Source organism: Pholis gunnellus, assembly GCF_910591455.1.
Source record: "Pholis gunnellus genome assembly, chromosome: 2".
NCBI lineage: Eukaryota > Metazoa > Chordata > Actinopteri > Perciformes > Pholidae > Pholis > Pholis gunnellus.
In genome coordinates this window covers 11,732,261-11,750,638 of record NC_136536.1, presented here as the reverse complement: position 1 = coordinate 11,750,638, position 18,378 = coordinate 11,732,261, and the positions used below count along the sequence as shown (strand labels likewise).

The 18,378-nt window shown below is 42.4% G+C and overlaps 1 protein-coding gene across 1 annotated transcript in view; it reads right to left on the bottom strand.

Annotated features, from left to right (window-relative positions):
- The window catches only part of LOC306703824 (ERC protein 2), a gene marked incomplete at its 5' end in the record, with an annotated part of 136,073 nt that overhangs the window by 26,684 nt on the left and 91,011 nt on the right, over positions 1-18,378 (bottom strand). The window contains 3 exons of the mRNA XM_079169935.1: positions 7,833-7,898; positions 11,681-11,842; positions 16,187-16,334. Coding sequence (XP_079026061.1) covers positions 7,872-7,898; positions 11,681-11,842; positions 16,187-16,334 — 337 coding nt within the window. The 3' untranslated portion in view covers positions 7,833-7,871. The remainder of the gene's footprint in view (positions 1-7,832; positions 7,899-11,680; positions 11,843-16,186; positions 16,335-18,378) is intronic.

Below are 18,378 nucleotides of genomic sequence, written 5' to 3'. Positions count from 1 at the left end.
TAAGTGAGTGGTACAATATCAGTAGTGATCAAGTGTCACATAGTAAAGTCAGCAGGTGTGAGTCTCCTCTCATCTCCCTCTGCCTGAGAGCAGTGGGCACGTCTATGATTGGCAGCCTAGGGGTGGGTCTATATGTTAAAACCACAGTTTGGGGAATAACGCAGGACTTACCCAAGACCTGAGGCTGTGTGATATTTTTAGTGCTTTTAGTTTGTGTGTGTGTGTGTGTATGTGTGTGTGTGTGTAGGTGTGTGTGTGTGTGTGAGAGAGAGAGAGAGAGAGAGAGAGAGAGGAGAGCACAGGAAGTCTGAGGAAAATAACAGGTTTAAAGTCAAAAGGCTGTGATTCCCTTTTCTCTGTTTCCAAATCCCTATACCTCCCTCATTCAGTGCCTCTTTGTGGATGTTCAGACTTTCTCTTTGGGATGTAATCCTTCTTGAACAGGGGATCTGACCTCCAGAGCATCCCACTGAGAGTTCTCTTATGCACAATTTTGATCTCTAGCCCTCAAGCACGCACACACAAATGCACGCAATTTCTCGCCGGTGCCTCCCCAGGTGCGAGTTTCTCCGGAGGGAAGGGCTTTTGTGTGCTGCCATCTCAATAAGCTCACAAAACACCCTTATAATCCTACCAATCTCTCTCTCCCTTTCTCTCTCTCTCTTGATCTTTCTTTCACACACACACATGCACACGCACGCACTCGCTCTCTCTCACACACAACTGGCTGCACAGTGGGAACTTGCTTTAGACATTGAAATAATCAATATGTTTTCCCATTTGGACCCCAACATCCCACAGATCCAGAACAATGTTAAGATCTGCATTTCTAATCTTGGTCTCTGTCAGTAAGCCACAAAATACTTGGTTGTTTCTTGTGGCAATGGCATTTGAAGAAGCAATGGAGATGAGGGGAAAACAGAGGGGGAAAAGGGAGGGAGAGAGAGATGAAAAATAGCTACAGCTTGAGGTGTACTGATTTATGACTGTGGGCTGGCTGAGCCATTTCTGCACAGAGAGCAAACCAGAGTTTACAGACAGACTGAATCACACCTGGCATGTTCAGACAGAGAAGGGAAGATGAGGTGGTTTAGTAAAACTATTTCAGCTTATGGCCATAACTTATCAAACATTGATGTTACAATAATTATAATTTAGGTAAGGTAATCACACATCCATGCCATGTATATGTGCATATATGCCCAGCCAATCAGGATAAAGCCATTTTTGAGGGTTAATGTTAGAGCAGTTGCCACATTTTTGAGATTATGAACCTGCGCCAGTGAATTAGTGGTCATAAATGAGAAAGCACTACAGCGTCATTTCAATTACATCCTAGAGAAAGAAAAGTAAGTGCTTATTGTCTTCTGGCAGGCATGTTTGTGCACTTCAACTAATAACTTCGAACAACACTGACTTTGAAAAACACTTAACTACCTTAATGCTTTAAAAAAGCTAGAGCGGTCAGAGCACTCAGCATCGCCCAGTTCAAAATGAGAGAGAGGCAGCACTGGGGATTAGGGATGTCGACCAGACAGTGTAAAATCTTCAAAAGGTCCTGTGACGAGCTTGACAAAAAGTAAAAAATCTGGTTTAATGTTAAATGTTCACTCTAAATTGACCTAGAAGTTGATACTTCAAAAAACCGGAACTAAACTGCTAATAAAATGAAATCCTTGAAAAATATTAAAGAAAAACTAATTTTAAAAAGTGCAACTGAAATAACCCTGAGGCGATGGACAGCGTGACCAGTGGTAATATCTAGGCTCATGGCCCACACTGTGGCTGCAAGGGGATGCTGACTCCAGCAACCATCAGCGGCCATACGACAAATCCCATTTTGGTCACTCTTGTTTGGCTTGGATGAGAAAAAGGCTTGTCACTTTTGAATACAGTGTTAGAAGACAGCACTCTGAATCACTTCCATCATCTCCACTCTGAAGTGGATAGCAGATATGTTATGGTAATCTGAGGTGAGCCCTGAACAATTAACTGGCTGTTAAGTGCCTAAGACGGTTTGCTGTGGTTCCCCCCATCAACTGGGTTGCCCGAACAAAACTGCTTACAACCTAAGTATTTGGTCTTGCAAATTTGTAGCATTGCACGAGCGATTGTGTGTGTGGCCATGTCTCTGCGTGTGTAATGAGTGTGTTGTGGGTGGGGAAAAAGAGCTTACTCAGACAAACTGCCTTATGATCTACACATCAGGTGTCTAACTGTCCTCTCCAGCGTATAAATTCAAGAAAACCACAAAAAACAGGAATAAACTTGTCTGCCTCACAACATTGCCAGTCCTTCCTTCCCTCCTACCTCCTTCCCCAACCTCCTCCTCCTCTGTCTGCAGGGGCTGAAGAAGCATCTCTGGATCCTGTCTGTCTACAGCTTCATACATCGACAGTGACAAAGCAACTCTATCACCGCTCTTCATTCACCTAGTTAAAGGTATTCATTTGCAAGGCATTTTAAAAAAGCAATACGTTATTGTGAAATTAATCACGATGCCACAGTATAACAATTATTCAAGATGATTAAGACCCTGATCAGACAGAATGCATTTTAGCAGCCTGAGGGGAGTGAAGCACTTCTCGATTTTCCACTCTGTGCGTCCCACGTTTTTGCAAGACCGCCCCAAAATCTCGGGTTTAAACCATTGTTATCGTGATCTGAACAGAAATCAGCAGGCCTGGAGGCAAATTGGTGCAGTACTTTAGATTTTGGGTAAGTTGTTTTCATCAATTTAAACTGTACTGTTTGTATTAGGTAGTATACAGTTCACGGTTTGTGTTGAGCAAACATGAGCACACATTTGATGGCTTTGTCTTAGCGAGCAACTGTCTTCTATCTCACACCAAAAGAAAACGCTCCCTTTTCGCAAACAGGGTTTTCGAATTTGCTGCAGAATGCAAAATTCCTGCCCTACTTCAGGGAAAATGGGTTTTCTAAACATGTATCAACTATTGTACCGATGAGTACAAATTAATCACTTTTAATATTTTGTTAGTTTTCGGCAACTGCTGCCTTTAGTCTTGGCTCTGTGCTCTGTATACTTTAAGACCTACAGCACGTTGCACCTTCACAAGAAAAGGGCCTTTAGGAAAATAACTCAGGTGTTGTTTCAGGATGGACTGAAATAGATACAACATGCAGCGCACTCAGATGTTGTTGCTCAGGTGTTGCTGAGTTATCGACTTCTCTCCACTCATGTTCAATCTGGTGGAACAACCTTTGACCTCATAGACTGATGATGCTGACAGCTGGCTGAGGGATGGCCTCGGTCAGACGCCTCTACTGACCTGCGAGCTGTGGTTCACTGGTCACCAAAGACATACTGCACAGCACGGCTTAGCACATGTGTGAGGAGATACTTACCCAAACATTATCCAAATGCCCACACAAGTATGTATGTACACGTGCACAGGCGTGCAGATGCAGATGTAGACTAAACTCCTGAATGTCTAGAAAATCCAGAGTGAAACCAATTGATTTATTAATTAAGACTTACTAAGTGTTGATAACATGGGGCAGATATTCCTTTAGGAACCTTTACAAAAATATGTGCCGTCACCTTATAGTAATTAATGCGTGGGGTGCTAGTTGTTTACACTGGAGATTCATCCTGGCACAAAGTGCAGAAAAAGTGGCAGAGCCGGCTCGACCATTTAAGATGTCGCTGGCAGACTTTTCTTTCAAAGACAACCTTGAATTAAAAGTAATGGCATTTTGTTTGCTGTTTCGAGGAATGTGAACATGGGGACATTAAAAGACAGACACGTCTGAGTTGTAAACTGCCATCATTGCAATTATAAAAATGTAGACAATGAGAGGTGCAGTAATTTCCCACAGTCAATACTCTCATGTTCTTTTTATCCAAAATCAATTATATCCACTGTGAGGGTGGTTTTGAGGTTTCACTAACATCCTGAAGATAATAGAACACATAGAAGAGTAATCTCAATATTCATAAAGCACCCACGTCAGGATCACCATACCCTGCCCGGTGTTACTGACCTTTACTACTAATCTACCACCCAAATGGCAACAACATCAACATTAATTCAGTACCAAGTAGAGTGCATGCTTCGGATTGGACGTTATCATAAACCATTTTTAATCTGCAGCAACAAAAAATACCATCCTTACTGTCAACACTCTCACTAGATTATGGATAAAGTCAGATATGCCGCCCGCAGTTTTGCACCCACCTCAAATACAGCTCACTGAACTATTTCTGTATTACTGTTACTTTCACATACACAGCAAAACAAATATATGTTTTTTACTAGTTCTGCATGTTTCTTTTTTTAAGCTTGGTTCAATTCTAATGAATTATTCAGTCAAACTAAACTAAAAATACAAATATATTTCCCATTTTTAAATGCGATCGTTTTCGGTTTCATACCGGCTGGCCTGCAAATGAAGATTTCAAATTAATAAAAAGGGCCTTTTGGAAGACAAATTAGGTGTAAATTAGAAGAACACCCTGCAAGGCTTGCAAAAAAAATACATCTGCACACCAGATTTTTCTTTTCTTTTCATTTTTGCAGTAGCTGTTGAACCAACTATCTGAAAAAGATTCTGCTTGCACTGATTCAAAATGGGATACATATTTACGTCATATATATTCTGCAAGTTACAGTATATAACCTACTGATTGATATCAACTAAATTTATCATAAAATCAAGCATAATTGAAAAGCATCAGACAGAAAACACTGTAGGAACGCTACAATACCACCAGAATTGCGAGATACAGGAAATAGCAAATGAATGTCTCACGGCATGATATCAAATCATATATAAGGCAGCAGCAAAACATATTTTAACCACTTGAAATACTAATTTATTATAAATTATGAAGTTATTTAGAATATTTTTACCACTTCATCTTGCTGTCCGACAGCTCTTTCCGACAGGTAACAGATGCCAATAACTGCTCACGCCAAAGCCAACAGACTCTTTTTACAAAAACAGAGTTTTTGGTTTGTTTGTTTTATTGAGTGACTTTAGTGTTTTAAACGGTTAGTTTGGATTCAACAAAGTCACACAAACGGCTTCAGTTTCCTGTCGGAACGGGCTGTCTGACGGCAAGGTAAGGCAGTGAAAATATCTAAATACGGCATACACTTTAACTGATATACATTTTCAAGCAAGGCTTTTTTTAAGGCTTTTTTTTAGGCGGCGAAAACATTTTGCTGCTGCATCTACTGTAGGAAAAACACTGACTATGGTTGAGTACCTCATACAACCCCACATAAAAAAATTGAACTATCTCTTTCACTTAATTGTATTTTAAAATAGTACACTGGACTGACAATCTGCTCCCCAATTTCAGTTTCCCACTGAACCTAGACTCCTTTTTCTAGACTTTTTCTAGCCGCATATAGATAGATACTTACTGGCAGACACAATGTAGATATACAAACACTGTATTTAGTGCAAACACAGCATGGGCAAATGAAAGCCATCTTCTTGACTTGTTTTGACCTGAACAAGGCCTCACTCCTTCCTGCTTGCACACACACACACACACGTACACAAACATATTTCTGTCCCCACTTGGAAAGCCTCTCAACTTCTTTTCGCTTCATTCAGTACAAATAACTTCACGGTGGGATAAAAGCATAATGTTTCCAGAAAACCTCCTCCCCCCACTTTGCTTCACTCTTTTGGCCCCATGTTCTCCTTTACTTTTTCCTCCAACCCCCGTCTCTTGTACTCTCTGTCCAAATGGACATTCTTATTTCATTAGAGGGGGGTCTGGGAGGCCAAGAGGGTAAACAAAACCTCTGTAATCAACAGCAGGACATACACAACCACAATGAGCCAATCAGAGCACCAGTGTCCTTTTAGAGAGAACCATGGCTAACCAATACAAATCCACACCTGGAAGCTCAGAACTTGAACTTGCCAACTCCAACTCAGCACTTAGGTTTGTGTGGAATTCAAAATGTAGCTGAGCACTGGGAGTCAAGGTTATCCATAAGGAACACCAATCACAGCATGCATGTCTGCAAAGTTACCAATACACACACATACACACAGATCCCCCTATTTGTCTATCGGTGCTGTCATCTCTGTTTGCTCATATTAGAGAGGGCTCACTCAGGGACAGGATATGGGGATTAGGTCTGGCCTTATTGCGCTGTAGCTACACACCGCTAAATGGCTCCCATCTGTTCTCCCATTGAGAACGGCTAATACACGTTAGCTGTGCTCGCATTGTGCACTGCCAGAATAACAGCAGTGGATAGATGAGCAGCACTGATATCGCTAGCCACAACACCATTCTGTGCTAAAGGCTAATGTGCCTGGCTTATTCTATTAGATCGGGATAAGAAGCACTAATACGCACATGCATGCACACACACACACACACACACACACACACACACACACACGTGCAGACACACACCGTCACACTATCTGATTGGAGATACCGAAGCAGTAGGCTAGTCACTGATCCAGCTCTAGGTTTACCTTGAAGTAAGATACGTTAGAGCCGGGCAAGCGAAAAACTAGCAAGAGGTGGAAAGAACAGGAGTGATGGAAAAGAGATGGAGAGATGGAAAGAGAGGGAGAAAGGGGGCAGTGTGGTCTGTTTCATTACGGTGAATCCTGACACTGCTGCATTCTCAGCACACATGGACTGGATTATAGGCTATGTGGGCTGCTCCGGCACTGTATAGCTCAGCAACGCTCTTTTGCACACACACACACACACACACACACACACACACTTGCAAATGTACACACAAACATAATAGCTAAACACACTAAAGCTTTGCACTGCAGGAACACAAACCATTTGCTATAGGACTCTTAATCCCAAAAGCAGCACTAGGGCAAAGTGCACAACTACTAAGTCGTTGAGGTTAGAGACAGAGTCTTCTTGTGATGGTCCACCTGTGGATTACTGGGGGAAAAGAATGAGATGCACTGGAAACTATGAGTATAGAATGCTGTCTGGTTTTCTCTCTCTCTCGTTCCCACACAGATACATAAGCACTCTGCCTCTTTCCCTCTCTTTTCTTTGTCTGTGTTTCTCTATCTCTCATATGTACATTTACATCGTCTCTATTTTTCGCTGCCTCTCTTTGTCTTACCCACACACCATCAGCCTCATTGCACAGACCTCTTTCCGCACGTCTGCGTTCAAAGGCATCCTGAGTCTGTGGGGGGCTTCGATATAAAACCCCAAAGCAGGAATTATCCTTTATGACTCTGCATTCTTCATTTTATGTTTTTTCAGCTTGCATCTTTAAAAAAGGGTTTCATGACTGTTCTGTGTCGTATTGTCTTAATTACTCCACACACTGGCACCAACAGGGTGGGGAAGTGCGGTAAAACTACGACTGAAAAAAATGAGGTGGGGAGAGAGAGAACCGTCCATCTCTGGTTTTTCTCATTGTGTCGTTTTTATCACCTATGGGCCCTGGTACGCTCACTTTAGGCTGCTGGGTTTGCATTGGTTTAATACCACACAGTTACCTATAGCCACAGAGTACGCACAGCATGCGGCACAACCAGCATATGAGCACTTCATAGAAAGAAAGCCATAAACCTCTGAATCAACTGAGGCTTTAGTTTACTGGAATTCATTAGCAATGGGAAAAGAAGCCGGCTTCTATTACACTCTCTTCTGTCAGACTTGGGTAATTCTGTGGTTATTGTGGTGCCATCAATGTTCCCGGCTAATGGTTACTCGAGCCCACTGAAGAAGCCTATTGTGTAGAGGATCATTAAAATATCTGGAGCTGATATACAGTACTACACCCTGGCAAAGAGTGCATTGACTCTAAAATTAGTAGAAAAGGTTAACAATATAAACTCACTGTGGACAAATGGATGCAGGGTTTCCATGAAGATGGTCATCATGCCCATATTCCCTCTTCATCGTCCTATGAGAAAAACATAGAAAACATTCATCATCATCATTATCAATCCATAAACCATCAGTACTTTATGTCCAAAGTCTCCAGAAATGGCATGTATGTGGCAGAAAATGGCTTAATTTTGGACCAAGCCATTAAATGTACAAACTCTGGCCCAGTGGTAATGTCTTTACAAGTAGAGTCTAATCGCTTAATTGTACGGTCCACCTAACCCCCTGTGAATTGTAATCAAAACACTCCTGTTCATTGTCCTCATTCAGAAAAATTGTGTATGATATCATAAAATGCTTTCCGCAGTGTGATTGTTAGGAATCAATAACTAAACACAGAAGGGGTTTCCTTGGGGCTGAAACTGTGCAGACAAGAGCCCTGCTAACAGGAAGGCTAATTCACTCAGACACTAACATTACAATGGTTAGCATGACCTGGCAGCTCAGTATAGCCAAGCTCTTGCCTGCATAATGCTTAACTAGGCTACGGCAAAGTTGAGTCTATGCTACATAAAAGTAAAAAAAAAAACACAAGGGCCTTGGCTGCAGTCCACAGCGGCTTTGGTTGGACTGAGTGGTTGTGACAAGCTTGGTAAACTCAGTAGGTGACACCTAAGCAGCTAAGCTATAGATGTAATGGCCTTTCAATGGAACATGCTAGATGCTAAATGCTAACATGCAGTTAATGGCTGTGACAGGCCCTGTAAACAGAGCCAAGCTTATAACCACTGAGTATGCCAGGTTAAACACACACACATACACACAAACAGGCCAAATTCCATATGCTACTTCTCATAAACCTGAAGCAGGCAGCATGTTACGGCTTTGAAAAAAAGCGCAACAGCCCAAAAGAAAATGTTGTATAATTCTGTCTCTGATAAACACTTGCTGTTTTCTATTTCCTTCCGAGGCTGCTGCCAAGTATCTGGCAGTAGTGCTGGCATGGCTAAATGAGAACAATGTGAACACAACATGCCCGTCGAACTGCACACACTCCATGCTGAGACACAGACCTGGGGTGCATCTCAAGAGGCTAAATCCACTTCCTGCGCATGTCTCCTCTGATTAGATTTCACCTGTCCTCAGAGAAAGTCCATCACGGATTAAGTAGAGGACAGGGAGTATAGTTAGAGGATTGGGACGGACTTACTAGCCGTAGCAATGAGTTTTGAATGGCATGTGGTTTGGCTCCATGGAAAAAGTGTATTCCGTGTTTGTGTGTTCACTATTCCAGTGCATGCATTTGTGCTCATGATTCTTAAATGTGCCAGCTGGGTATTCATGTCATATGTATGTTTCTGTTTGGGCAACAAAAAAAAAAAATGCATGTGTGGTCACTGTTATGTTATTCATGGCACTGGCTGGAATGGGATTGTGGTCTGCAGGGTGAGTGTGCAGACCCTCTTCATCATCATTATCATTATCATCATCAATCATCCTTCATCCTCCAGGCAATGCACTGAACCACTGGCCACATTTGGACATTTGAATTCGGAAAGATGGTGGGCGAAAGGACTGAAGGAAAGACCGAAAGAGACATGGAGGCATGGAGAGAAAAAATGTGAAGAAAATACTCTTAATAAATATTAAATTAACTAAATACTGAAGAACAGACAGCAGATGTAGAAGTCTCACCTCAGGGAATTTAGTGACATCTAGACTGTGTGACCTGACATCCCCCAGGAGTGCTGCGCGCACACACACACACACACACACACACACACACCAACACACACACACTTACTGTGACCTCTGCCGAACTTCCCCATGAGGTCAAAGATCAGATATGAGGAAAAGCCATGCGGTTATTGGCTGACCTCTGTCAAAAGAGTCTGATGTCTCTTAAGCTTATATGCTTGACACAAGAGGGAGAGCAACAGAGAAACAACGTAGCTAAATAATAATCAACTGTAGATTGTGGACAGAAGGGGATCATGACATCATCATTTTGACGTTTGGTTCCAATGCAATGTGTCAGCGGACTAGATTAAATATACACTATTTGCAAATGTACACTTTTGTAGGCATTGTCTTATATCAAACCTATGCTTAATGCACTTGTAGTGTTGTCCCCTTTTAAAAGCAATTTGACTTTAATTGTTCCCCCAAATGTTGCATACAAAGTGTGAGCCATCACTGTTCCCTTTTATAGACATACAAATTCAACTTTAATAGAAAGAATAATTCAAATCTGTCCAGATTTATGAGTTATTTTGTTACTCTGCATTCTTAACAAGATTTCCCAGCAACCCTAATAATACTTTCTATGCTAGGCTTTTCAGTACAAACTAAATACCGCTTGCAGAGAGCTACTGTTTTATTTGTCAAACACTATAAACACTGCTGCAGTAATATAGTGCTGGGTAGCCATTTTGAAGGAAGGATATTTACAAGTGCAAAGTAAAGGAGAGTAATGTGTGATACTAAAAAGTGACCCCCTGCAGCTAACTATTTAATATGGAGCCGACCCTTGTTGCAAATTATTCTGCAGTACAATAGAACAAAGCAGGGACTTGATAGCTTGATAATATTATTTTGGCAAGCCAAAACATAATATAACCTAATGACTACACAGCTAGAATTCGAAAGTGGTCCTTGTAGGATTAAAGGGTGATTTTAAGTGTTAAACTATGTTCCATGTTATTCGCTTGCCCACTCTAGACTTTGATATACCATAAAAAGCTTCAAAAATAGATGTAGATTAATTCTATAGTTGGAAAGGATGCAAATGTTCAAATAAAGATGCCCTGCTGTATGAGATTCTGTGTGAAAAGTATGCATATGGTTGTCAATCAACCCCAGACCCTCACATTCTTTTAGAAATCAAAAATAGAGTTTTTCCACAGGCGTGAAAGGCTAAAAGAATATTAAAACCAGCTATCCTGTCCTCTTACATATTGCTAAGGTATGTGCGGTGTGTTGCATGTATATGATTGTGTGGTTGTATACATGTGCGTGTGTGGGGATCCCCAGCGCATGTTTCACTCCAATTTAGGCAGCAGTTTCAGAAACATTCATAAAGTCTATAAACATATAATAGTGCATATCAGATAGAACTGAAGTGGAAATCCCCAGGTATTGCTCTTAAATCCCCAAACATTACACACACACACACTTCATCTTCCTAGTTTGGAATCCCCCCAATCACAACCTCTTGACAACAATAGAGCTGTGATGAGTTTATATTGCATTGAAATAACTAAAAGCTTTTATTAGCGAATGGAAAGACAGTGAAATCATCTGTCTTTCTTTGAAGATTGCCTTCCCTGTTAGTGATTTAATCTGGGTACATTGTATCAACAAAGACTCAGATGTGCACCTCTGTGTGCATCTAAACACGCACACGTACAGGCACGTACATCTCAAACACATTGTGCTGATGACAACAACAGTTTCAGCTCCCTTCAAACAGACACATTAAGTTTCTCCTCAGGGGAGTCTGTATATGATACGCAGACAGAGAGAAGGAGCTATGAATGATGTATAAACTAATCTCACACACAAATCCCATCGATCAAAAACACTTATTTGGCAGCTTTTCCCTTCAGGCCTCTTATCTAAATGATATGAATAACTGACTTGGCAGGAAGTAATGGGGTTGAGAGAGAAGAGAGAAGGGAAATTTTATACTGCCGAGTCCAACCACAACTGACTGGCGGTGGAGATGACAAATATGAAATTGCACCAAGTTAAAAAAAACATGTAGATGAGAGCCCAAAACATGTCCACTTGTGTAAACAAGTTCAAACTGTGTGTATGTCTGTGTGTGTCTGTGTGTGCGTCCACATTCATATTGACCTGGTCCATAGGGGGTCGGTGGTTGGCATGGGGGAGCCCTCTTGGCAGGCTTCGGTGATGCATGTTTGCTGGATGCAAGTGGTGAGAATGGTGAGGATGATGTTGAGGGTGAACGTGATCTTCCTCGTAGTTATCCGCTATCAGCTTCATTCTGCTCTGAGTCTGCCAAAAAAAAGGAGAAAAACAAGAACATGTATAAAGCATAATTATAACACGCGTACACTAGGCCTTTTATTTCTCCAACACTGTTTGTTTGTTCCCTTAAAAATGTTCCCGAGGTCTCAGAATGATTAGGCTGAGGGATTCTTGGATGGGGTAAAATCATGTTGAAAGCCATCGAAGAGGATAAAAACAGTGCCGCTAACAACACTTGACAGGTCATAAATTGACTGAGTCGGAGTGCCTGATGAAAGTATTGTAAGTCTGTCAAATGTCATCCGCACTGCAGATTATCATTTAATTGGATTAGACGGATCTTAGTAAGAACAGTCAGTGAGTGTTTCATGTAGCCTAAGGCCACAGGCGTTCTGGCCCGGGTAAAGCAAGATCATTTTAGATGTCATTGATTCAAATTACTCTCAAACATGTATTTTTCCGAATGCCTGTAAACGGGTCTGCAAGACTATGTGTCTTTGTTTTGTGTCTCTGCATCTGTGTGTATTTGAGGAAGAGGCTGTCATCTTGCCAACATCACTGCTTTTGGAGAGAGATAACAGCATAGGATGACTAACGTTAACAATCAGCTCAACTCCATTGAGGCCAGCTGTCTAGGAGATAGACAGAGACAGAGTGGGTGCAGATATATTGACAGGCTCAGCTTTATTCTCTTAACTCCACATACTTCCCCTGAGGGTGGACATGACTGCAGAGCGGGAGGTGGGATTGTGTATGGGATGAAGATGATTCGAAGGAAAGACATGCACACATCTCTCATCCAAAATGTTGCGGGTTTCCTTGTTTAAATGAGAGACAGCCATGGTAGGAAGAGACAAGAAGCCTGAGTCAGCTGGGAAGATAAGAAGGAGATGGTGTTACGGTAGTAAGCGGCCTGGAGACATCGCTGCTGAGATAAGGCTAATGACTGAGGAAACGAGCCAGTCAGGATCACAGGAGAGGATGTGGCTAGAGGTTAGCAATTAGCTTAAATTGGAGAAGAGCTGGTTAGATAAGGCGAGAACACCGATAATGTGGTGAGAGGAAAGGAGAGAGACAGAGATAAAGACGAAGAGTGAGGGATGGAGGAGGGCTCAGACAAGACAGACACCAGACCAGTGGTTAAATCAGTTAAAGGCTAGGTGGAAGTGTACGGCCGGCCCTCTGTGACCTCAGGTGTCGACTCTAGCAGGTGTGACTGGGTGGGGCTGGCCTCAATGCAACAGTTACAGAGCTGATACCTGTCATTAGGCGAGGACGATTACTATCATATACCGTGCAGCTGATGTAACTACTGTAGTACAACACAGTACACGCTGTAGGTGCTTCCATACAGACTCTTCCCCAATGCTTACTAATGCTGCTTAATTCTGATAGAGAAATACTTTCAAAATGAATCAGTAGCTGAGGGTCAAAAAGGCTAATGTGTGTTTAGTCTTTGCTGCTAATCTAATAGGAACCATATTGCTTGTTCCTGTTCATCTAATTACAACCATATTTGGTAGGATGAGAGGCCAAATGTCCTAGACTGTGTTTCCATACGTGTGTGTGTGCGCATGTAGTTAACATGTAATGACCTCAGACAAAAACACAATTGAAAAATGTGATGAATTGCTTCTGGAAGAATCTCACTGTGTGGTCAGGACAGCCCATGTGGCCATCCAGTTTATTCAAACAGACACACACACACAAAGACCCACATGCAAAAACACACACATCCACTTTCTTCTTACACACATATTCCTGTATGCATGTGCGAAGAAGGTGAGTGCATATAAAATGTCCATGTGCTGGAATGTGTGTGTTATAATTAGTGTTAATTAGACACTTTGCAGAGTAAACAGCTCAGTAATGGCCTCCAGGCCTGCTTGTAGATCAGGCAGCCTGAATAGACACAGGTGCCACTGCTGGGGGAGGAGAGGAGAGTATTTCATTGACATCTCTAACCATAACAGATTTGGTCTGTACTGTGTGTGTGGAGTGAGTGGTCTCTGCATGTGTATCAAAGTGCAGCTGCTGGCGTAAACATGGCAGTGATGATCCCGCTGCTGTGCTCACAGCTGCATCCCAAACCTCAATTCAAGGCCTCTGTAAATCACAAGCCTGTCCTGATTAGAGCAGAGCTGTTTTAACACATATGGACACAGGAGGCTGACAAGAAAGGCCTGAAATACACAGCTGGGTAAAGACTGCACAATCTTCACAACACTTATACATACTCCTTTAATCAAGTCGCTGTGTGTTTCTGTGTGTGGAACATTGCCATAAAAACTAAGTAACACAGAGACCAATCAGGCAGATCGTTTTAAATAAGCTGTTCTCAATGGCACACCTCTGAGAACGCAAAATCTGTCTTTTTTAGCATAGAGAGAGGATAGATGCTCTTGTGCGTCCAAGAAAGAGAGGCGGGGAGGGAGAGAGAGAAAGAGGAAAAAAAGAGAGAGAGAAAGTCACAGAAAAATGGCACACCTCTGAGGATTACAAATCCATCTTTTCTCAGCTTCAAAGCACCAGTGACGTTTGGCCATCCATCACTAGGATGGGACAACTCAAAGAATTCCCACATGGGGACGCGTTTGTTCTGACTCTCTCCTCGGGAAGTCTAAACACTACACTCTTCGTGTGTGTGTGCGTGTGTGTGTGTGTGTGTGTGTGTGTGTGTGTGTGTGTGTGTGTGTGTGTGTGTGTGTGTGTGTGTTGCTGTTTCTTTATATATGTGTGTTTGTCTGTGCTGAAGAAAGCCTATGCCTCAAAGGGAAACAAACTGCCTGAGAAAGGAAAGTTTGTCTTAGACGGCAGGCTTTATGCACACACACACACAAGATCTTCCAAAGGAGGGATGTGGGGAGGTCAGGCAGGGCACTGCTATCTGTAAATCTATCTGCTGTCTACATATCAGCTTTCTCTTATGAGACTCCGAGTCCCATAATTCTTTGGCATTTCCTGATCAGTTTCCTTCCGCCATTGGCTGTTGTGGACCTAAGGAAGGCAACCTATCCTTATATGTGTGTCAATGGGTCAGAAGACAGAGAGCCGGTATGTGTCATGTTGAACAACATAACCTCCAGAGAGCTCATTCTGACTCCTTATAGGAGTGTATGTTTACCTTACAACCTCCACAACATGAATAGTTGACAAAGTCTCACACTTTCAGGGCCCCTGCGCTAGGAAGTCATAGCACTGCCTGGCACACCGTTGCACTTGGCAGTAGCATTACCATGGATTTAAATGCATGTTTGCCTGAAGACTTTCTAAAAAATAAGGCCTTCATGTGTGAGAAAGAGGACACAAAGAAAGTTAATGTGCTGCTCACTCCTCTCTTTTCTCATCCCAACCTTTTTTTTTTTCTCCTCTCCTCTGTTCCAGGCCCGGAGGCTCGTCGTTGGAATTAGAGCTCATCACATCATCAGGTGGACTTTAACTGCTGGTTACCCAAAGGGGAAAACATGACGCATCCAATGGCGATAAACAGATAATAAGCTTTCCTTGAAATTCCTCGAATGGAATTGCCCCCCCCTAGAAACTGTTTACCGTTTACGAGACACGAACAAACATAAGTCCGCACTAAAATGCACACCCAGCCACTGCATCTGTTGGCTTTTAAATGCGCCATGTTTCCCAGAAGCCCCCGTGACTCAGGAGACCGTGTATGTGGACTCCCTGCTGTTGGCTCATTATTGTTAGCATTCACGTTAGCTCAGTCACTGATGTGGTCCGACCAGACCTTAATGACCGACATACCTTCATCTGCCTCAGGTTATATCGAGAGCCAGGACAATATGGGAAATAGGTGCATGTCCGTTAGTATACGTGTGTGTGTGTTCTGGGAATTATGTCTCTTTGACCAGATGATGTGAGACAGAAAAGTCCGCCAGTGACTCATCAATAACACCAACCTACGTCTGCAACTTGAGTGCATCTAATGACTCTGATTGCAACATGATTGTTAAAAGACAAGTTTTCCTTGTGTGTTGATGTGCCTGGATTTGGAATCACAGCTTCTGCTTGACTTGCTTAGTTTATGATGACTGAACGCAGTAAATGTGGTTTGAGGGGGGGGGGGGGTCTACTCTGTTAACTACCACGGATTATTAACCTCTATCTGTTCCTGGTTTTAAAGTTCAAAAGTCTGCCCAAGAGGCTGTCTTAGTGCAGGCAATGCTTCATCATCGGCAGCAGGTTTGAATTTGTAGCACTGCTTTGATTCACATGTCCTGAACGGTGACCGCAAGGCCAGGCTCCATTCGTTTCATGTGCAGGCCAGTCAACCTCTGAGACCAGGAGTGCTGTAAATTTAATTCATCGTTTATATGCACATATAAATAGCTTGGTGGTCACGTGTGGTGGACTCACCTGCTGTTTGAGCTGGTGCATGAGTTTGTCTTTCTCCCTCTTCAGGGCCATCACTTCTTCCTGGGCTTTTTTCCTTTTGGAGGAGGATAACTCCAGCAGGGCAATGTTAGCATCCTTCTCACTGATGGCTGCCAGCAAAGCCTGCTGCCTGAGGGGACGAGAGCGGGAAATGTGGAAAGAAGCAACAGGAAAGAAGTAATGTTATTGGAAATGGACAAATGATTAACATGTATTCCTAAAATAAAGATAAGAAATTGGAATGTAGAAATCTGTTCTGTAGTCAGACAATAGACAGGTAGACAGCACAGAGACACAGCTACACAGCACCCACATCTGCAGCTGTGGGCACGTTGTACGTATTACAGATGTCAGAGCAAACTCACAGAGCTCCTTAAACTCAGACAGAGATTCCAAAGAAAAGAGGCAGACATCTTTGAAGTGGTCTGCTAAGTGCTGTATTAGTGGTACCTCAGTGTGACTCATGGACATGTAATAGGGTAATGGAGTCTAATAGAGTAGGCTAAGGAGGATATGATATCTTTCCCCTGTCCCTGCTGGTTACAACAGTGTGTGTGTCTGTGAGTGTGTATACAGACGGGGGTGGCAACAAACGACTGTCTACAGGTGCAGAGAAAACATACCACCGAGCTTCATCACACACACACACACACACACACACACACACAACCAGACGTTCAAATATACACCCGCAGGACTCAAGAGAATGCCTTGTGTAACCCTTCCAGAAGTCTGAGCCTTTGGAGCCGATAGGTGATGACTATCGTCGTCATCAAGCAGGATGTTGTAAATCCAGTGTTGTGACAAACAGACATTCCACTTTTGTAAACACACGCAGAACCACAAACATGTTGTCATAGATAGGATGTAAACCCCTCCTGTACTATGGCCATTGACCTAAAGCATACTGTAAAAATATGATTACAAAAAACAGGAGGCACAAAAAGAGAACACGCATTTATGTACGTAAGTCAATTAATTAATTGTTCATTATCTCTACAACCAGCCTAAGTTCATCTGAATGTCAATTGCAGATGTCTCAAACTGACTATCTAGTGTTTGGGCACTGAAGATATGTTAAGTTGGATAAACATAAAGTGGCCGAACACCAGACTCTTCAATCACATTTGAAATTAGGAGGGTATTAAACTAGCATGGTAAGGTATAATGTTTTGGTTTGTGTGAGGGGTAGAGAAGGAGGAGGAGGAGGTATAGATTCAAAATACACTTTGGATTTAATTAAAAATTGACCTGCATTTAGAGTGTTCTTATTCCATGATTTAAGTCCCTGCAGAAATAACGCAATTGTGAAAATAAACATGCTGTACTCAGAATAAAATCCCGCTGGTCTGGGACTCCACATTTGGTGTTTTTAGTACAATTATCTGCACGCCGCATCTGGATTCTCCCATTCAAGGCCATTAATAGGCCTTTGTGTGTTTCTGTGTGTGCTCAAATGTGTGCTTGCATGTTGTGCATGGGTTTGCGAGTGCATACACGTGGGTTCTGACATGGATCGGAGCAACTAATCACACCATTAATCACAGAGCAGGACCAACGTGACACTTTTCGTCTCCCCACACCTCCACTGTTATTCCTTTTAATGCTCACTGTAATGGGAACACACACACACACACACAAACACACACGCACAGACCCACATTGGACTTGTACCAGAGCATGTGCTTTAGAATGCAGGTTTATTCTGCTTGACCTGTCCATTTACATTGTAAAAATGGGGCAAGAAATTCTTACAGTAACAAAAAAAAAAAATCAAGAAATTCACAAATGAAACCACAGCGTCACTGATTTTTAAATCCCTCCACACCCAGTTTTATATCCATGGCCTAACAAACCCAATGATTAATTTTACATTTTAGAGTATGGCACAGTGGAAATCGTAGTTCCATTCCTGTATCTTTGGCTGTGTCACAAGAGTAAAGAGGTGACGCGCAGAGTCATATATGGGCAAGGAATGCAGCACAATGTGTCACTGTTCATAAACAATGTGTCAGATTAACAGCCCTACTCGCAGGATTGCCATCTTTACAGCACACTGCCGGACAGGGGATCTTCAACATCAGGACACATCCTAATAGTCTTATAGTCACACGTTTTCCTCATACCATTGGGAATGGGACAACCTTTTTGGAATAATTAGACAATCTAAGTGG